Here is a 5,325-nt window from a genome sequence, read left to right as displayed (position 1 = left end):
CATAACTATTCTACCACTACTAGTCCAATGTATAGACATGTACACACACACACAGGTACACACTAAATATACATATGTATACATATACATACATATATACCTGCACACGTCCATACACATAGCATACACATCTGGCTAGAAGGAGACATCTTTTTATAGCTCCACCTACCGATAGCTCGGTAGGTAGAGTGGTCGCCCCGTAATCGGAAGGTCGTAGGTGCGAATCCACTGTACCGTCCCTGCACACTGCTCCCCGTGCGCCTGCTTACTGGCTGCCCACTGCTTCACTGAGTGAATGGGTCAAATGCAGAGAGAGTAAGTATACATTAGAATTATTACAGAAGGTCCATTATGCATGAAGTGGTGTCCGTGGATGTCCACAATGTCCAGTTACTTATGACTTTGTGATTGAGGAGTTATAGAGTCTAACTGCTGTTGGGATGAATGATTTGCGAAAGCGCTCCTTCCTGCAGCGAGGGTGCCTCTTGAGCTTGATATAAAGCCTCTTAAGGCAAATGTTGTTATGATTTGGTGTTATATGAGTGAAACTGAACTGAATTCAACCTGTTAACTGGGGTCTGTAGAGTCTAAGATTTAGCAAATGCAGTTTTGCAATTTCTCTGAGCAGATTTTGCATTGACTTGGGGTGAATTTGCTTTAGCTTTCACTACTGGGAAGCTTTTGGCACTTTGTTAAACCATACAGGCCTTTGATATCAGTTGTTTGCTGGGTCATTTTTTTTAATATGACACATGTGAACATGTGATTTCTGATCAGGTTATTTTAACTTTGGTCTTTGCATGGGCATTACTTAGTTAGGGTCACAACCCAAGATAAAGGTCTGTGTAACTTTGAAGCTAATAATAATCCAAGCTTCCTTCACTTCCTCCTTATCATACCCATTTTCAATGGGCTGAAGAATAAAGCTATTGTGGAATTCCCAAAAGCTGCAATTTTCTAATTGTGACTTATGGCTGTCTTCAGAGGAGAGACAGTCCCAAAAGATTCCTGCGTTGTATTTTTTGTCTCTATGGGTAATTTCTCCCTTCATAATTAAATAGGGTTGATTTTTTTAAAATAACACAGGCATTCACACTTTATTAAAGAAGGTACAGACATGCCTGCTTTGATGGCTCCACCAATCCATGTGAGGAGGAAAAAAAACATTAAACACCAGTCTGCGGGGGCCACGAAACTGTGCTCTCTAAATATTTATTTATTTATTATGACTGTAAACGTCATAAACACTAAACTAGAAAAATTAAGACAAACACACACACAAAAGAAGCATAAAAAGAGTGTAAGACTCTAGTAAATAGGGATTCGGGTGTCATCTAAGGTTTTATGTTTTATTTTTTTAACTGAGAAACATTAAAAAATCAGATCAGAAGACATGACACAAGTATTGGGGCAGTGATCAAACAAATGTGTAAAAGTAGTTTGGCCTGTTCTACCGGCAATAGTTTTCAACTTCAGTTAACGGTGATTATTCTGCTTATGCTGCTTAAAGAGCCAAAATCAAAACCTCTTTCCATTTTAGTCAAGTTTTTTTTCCAGACTCCATGAGGCCCTTTGGGCTGAAATGAAAACGGCGACTTGATCATTTAGTTTACTGTTGGAGCCTCTCAGTGACATATTAGCACTTTAATCACACTCAGTTTTCTATAGCTGATTTTTTTTCCCAATAGAAAGTTCAGAGTTTAGAGCTAAAATGCTCATTCATGTTTGGAGCCATAAACTCGCATTTTGTAATAAATAAATTTTTTTCTGAAAATCACTTTAGTTCAAGGAAATGTATTTCCAAAACACAGCAGCTGTGTTTTAGTGCAGTATTCCGTTTTAAAGCTGCTTTTCATGACGAGATAAAACTTCCGAAACTGATTTTCTTGAAACCACGCTTGGAGTTAAGTTCAGCCTTGCGTTGTATTAGTGAGTTACTGCATTTGATCCTTGTAATTTAGCAGCCTTTACCCCAATGATCATTATCGGTCCCGTTTTAAACGAAGACCTGCACTTTAGTGTGCAGAAACACTGCTAGGCATTAAAATTTGATGTCGACCGACTGGCCAGTGAAAACTCTTTAAAGGTATCAAATAGTAATCCCCACGTTAAGTAATTAAGTCCCAGTGGCTTTTAGGAGAGAAAATCAATAAACTGTGCGGTTTAATTTTTCATTCACTTGACGAGGAGTTTCTATAGTTGTGTCTTGAAATAAGCAAAATATAAAAGTTACTATATTAATTTTAATATTGCTACGATCCACGATCGAATAAATGTAGAGCTGTTTGTTCTGGTAAGCTGCGATAAATATCGTCCTAATTTAAATCCGCGCGTAGTCATTGATCATTTCCAGAATCGTTAATATTTAAAATAACTGTCGAAAAACAACACGCTATTTGTGTGTATTAACTTCAATTTTGAAATGTATGTTAGTTTTATTGTCTGCGGGGAAAACATTCCAGCAGCACCGTGTGCAGTTCTGTTTCAGTTAAACGCGACGGTGTTTGTGTCCCATCATCCCTCTAAACATGAATTAATGATGTCGACGCAACAACAAAGGAGCAGCGTACCATTCATTTATTTCAGTGATTCATATTTGAGCCCATTAGACCAAACTATCAAGGTTCCCAATTTTTGCAGCATAGATTAAAAATTGACTGCGTTGTGTTCTTTGAACTGGGGCCATTTCTTTGGTTGCAAAGAGTTCAGTTCACGGACCCACTTCAGCCGTCAGACCGTCGGCCGATCACAGAATTTAAATGTAACGGGGGTTCAATACATTTTTTTCTCTACCTGCGGGGTCTATAAACACTGTTGCTGAGATAAATGTATGAAATGTTAAAAAAAAAAACGAAAAATGTGTAAATGCTACTCAAATTCCCTTAAGCAAAAAAAAAATGTCGTTTTTGTTTTCTTCATTCATATTTCTACAGCTCCTCTTAGCTCAGCGCCGCGCAGCTGGGAGAAAATGACCCAAACTGAATTTGCAATCTTTTCACTGCGGTAATTCACAGCAGCACTAGAACAAATGAAAACTACTGAATTTAACGTCAGAGAATGAAGAAAGAAGCACAAACGGTTTGTTTCAGGTTGTTAAGCTAAATATTCGGCTGAAGGCCTGAAGGCCCGCACAGTAAATGTCCAAAAAAAAGTGCCAAAAGCAGAAACATCTTCAATTGTTTCCAACTGATCGTGTGCGGCGGTTAATTTGTGTTTTAGAGAGCAGTAGCCTGTTTAACCAGTTGAGCTCGCAGGCCTGAAACCGGATCTTCATCTCTGTCTAATCTCTGGCAGTTTGACTGGTGTCCTCGTGCGCTGGGAGGGGAGTATGGGATGTGGGGGTGTTGGGGTTCTCCTGCAAACGCACACAGAAAGACGCATGCACTAGAACTACCGGAGCTCGCGTGAGCACGAACATTAGAGTTCAGGAAGTGGCGCGTGAAGCAGCCTAAATTCCTCGCGCAGGAGCGGGGGCTCGCGGCGGCTCGTGGAAGCCATGGATCACATAGGGATACTGGGGGCGCACCTGCAGCAGCACGCGCAAGTGGAGTCCATCAGTTTCGGCATCGATCAGATCCTCAGCAACGTGGAGCAAAGCTGCATGTTGGGCACGAGGATGCACGAGCCGGACTACGGACACCTGGCCTACAACAGCGGCGCGAGCGGCGGCGTGAACGGAGGTTTCACGTGCAACAGCAGCGGATATAACGGCACCGGCAGCGCGTGCGGGATGTCTTCCCTCGGCGGTGCTTATCAAATGAGTATGGGCGTGAATATGAACGGTGCTAACGTCAACTCCGCCGGGGTCATCCGTGTCCCCGCTCACCGGCCTCTGAGCGCCGGGAACTCATCCATGCCTGCGATGAGCGGGACCATCAACAACCTGACAGCGCTCACGTTCCCGTGGATGGAGAGCAATCGACGCTACACTAAAGACAGATTCACAGGTATCCACTTATTATTATTAGAATTACTAGAAGTAGTATTTATTGGTCCTTCCTATGATGTACCTGGCAGACTGTTTTGCGGTTTCTCTTCATTTTGTAGCCCGATTATTCATTGTTTAAAGTAAAAAAAAAGAATAATATGAGTGTGTGTGGAAGAGAGGATAAAATAGCTAAACGTTAGTTTAAACTCGCGGTACTTTTTAATTAAAAGCAAATGTCCACTTACAATAAAACGGGGGAAAGAGAAGAATCCGTTATTCTCAGCAGTAATTTGTACAGACAGAATACACGTGAAAACCTGTGGCTGCCTCTCTGTGTGTGGAGCCGCTCCGCCGGCCCGGAATTTTAGACCTCTGTTCAGTAACTGCACCGTGTTTCTAATATAAAACTATTGGTTTTAAATTTTGAAAATATAATTTTGTTTATAACTAAATACGTGGCTGATTTACCGTAAGGCAATGTGGTGGTTTGATCATGGTTTTTAACCAATTCAATCCCTGAATTAAAATATATATACATAATTTTAAAAAATGATTTCTGCATTATATTAAAAGAAACTATTGATATGTGTGATATATGTAATAGTTTGATTTATTTTTACGGAGCTGCTTTTCCTCCTGCTACGCTGCTGGCGCTCTGTTTCTTTTTGCCCTGCATATCCTGCTTCCCTGTCCTGTCTCATCCCGTCCTTTCCTTTCTCGTCCTTCTGCCCTTCTCTCCTGTTTAGTGTCCCTCTCACCCCTCACTGTAACACGTCGTGTAGGTCACCCTTATCAGAACCGGACACCGCCGAAGAAGAAAAAGCCCCGGACGTCCTTCACCCGCTTGCAGATCTGTGAGCTGGAGAAACGCTTTCACCGGCAGAAGTACCTGGCGTCGGCTGAACGTGCTGCGCTGGCCAAAGCACTGAAGATGACCGACGCACAAGTCAAAACCTGGTTCCAAAACAGACGCACCAAGTGGAGGTGAAGTTACCCGTATATACGCGTTTGTACAAAATCTACCGAACATGCGCAGCAGACATTCTTTATCAAAGACCGCGTGTCTATTTGATTCCTAGGGGATGTCAGGAAAACCATCTGTGTTTTTTAAAGGTCTCCTTGGATCCAAATACTCCACCATGAGTTTCCCTTTTGTGACGTTATCTTGTTGTGTTCTTATTTGCACATTTACCGTAAATCCTCATAGAGGCCACGTAGAGGCTGTGGCTTAATTTCATTGCAGGATTGTGGTGAAGTGCCTGACAGAAAACAAGGCCATTGGACAAATTAATTAAAATGAAATGAGCCTACTAATAGCTACTGGCATGTATATAGCTCAACTTGGAGACACTGAAACAGGCGCTCTGTGAAGATTTCTGGCTCTGTGACTATTAAAA

General features: G+C 41.7%; 1 protein-coding gene across 1 annotated transcript in view; it reads left to right on the top strand.

The window, feature by feature from the left end:
- The first annotated feature begins 3,339 nt into the window (after positions 1–3,339).
- The window catches only part of tlx1 (T cell leukemia homeobox 1), a 3,451-nt gene continuing 1,465 nt past the window's right edge, over positions 3,340–5,325 (top strand). Inside the window, exons 1-2 of the mRNA XM_084948738.1 lie at positions 3,340–3,947; positions 4,675–4,912. Coding sequence (XP_084804864.1) covers positions 3,497–3,947; positions 4,675–4,912 — 689 coding nt within the window. The 5' untranslated portion in view covers positions 3,340–3,496. The remainder of the gene's footprint in view (positions 3,948–4,674; positions 4,913–5,325) is intronic.

The sequence above is a fragment of the Perissodus microlepis genome, chromosome 13, assembly GCF_051167445.1.
Source record: "Perissodus microlepis isolate ML-2025 ecotype Zambia chromosome 13, ASM5116744v1, whole genome shotgun sequence".
NCBI lineage: Eukaryota > Metazoa > Chordata > Actinopteri > Cichliformes > Cichlidae > Perissodus > Perissodus microlepis.
The sequence above is the reverse complement of the archived record's forward strand: the minus strand, read 5'-3'. Positions and strand labels throughout refer to the sequence as shown.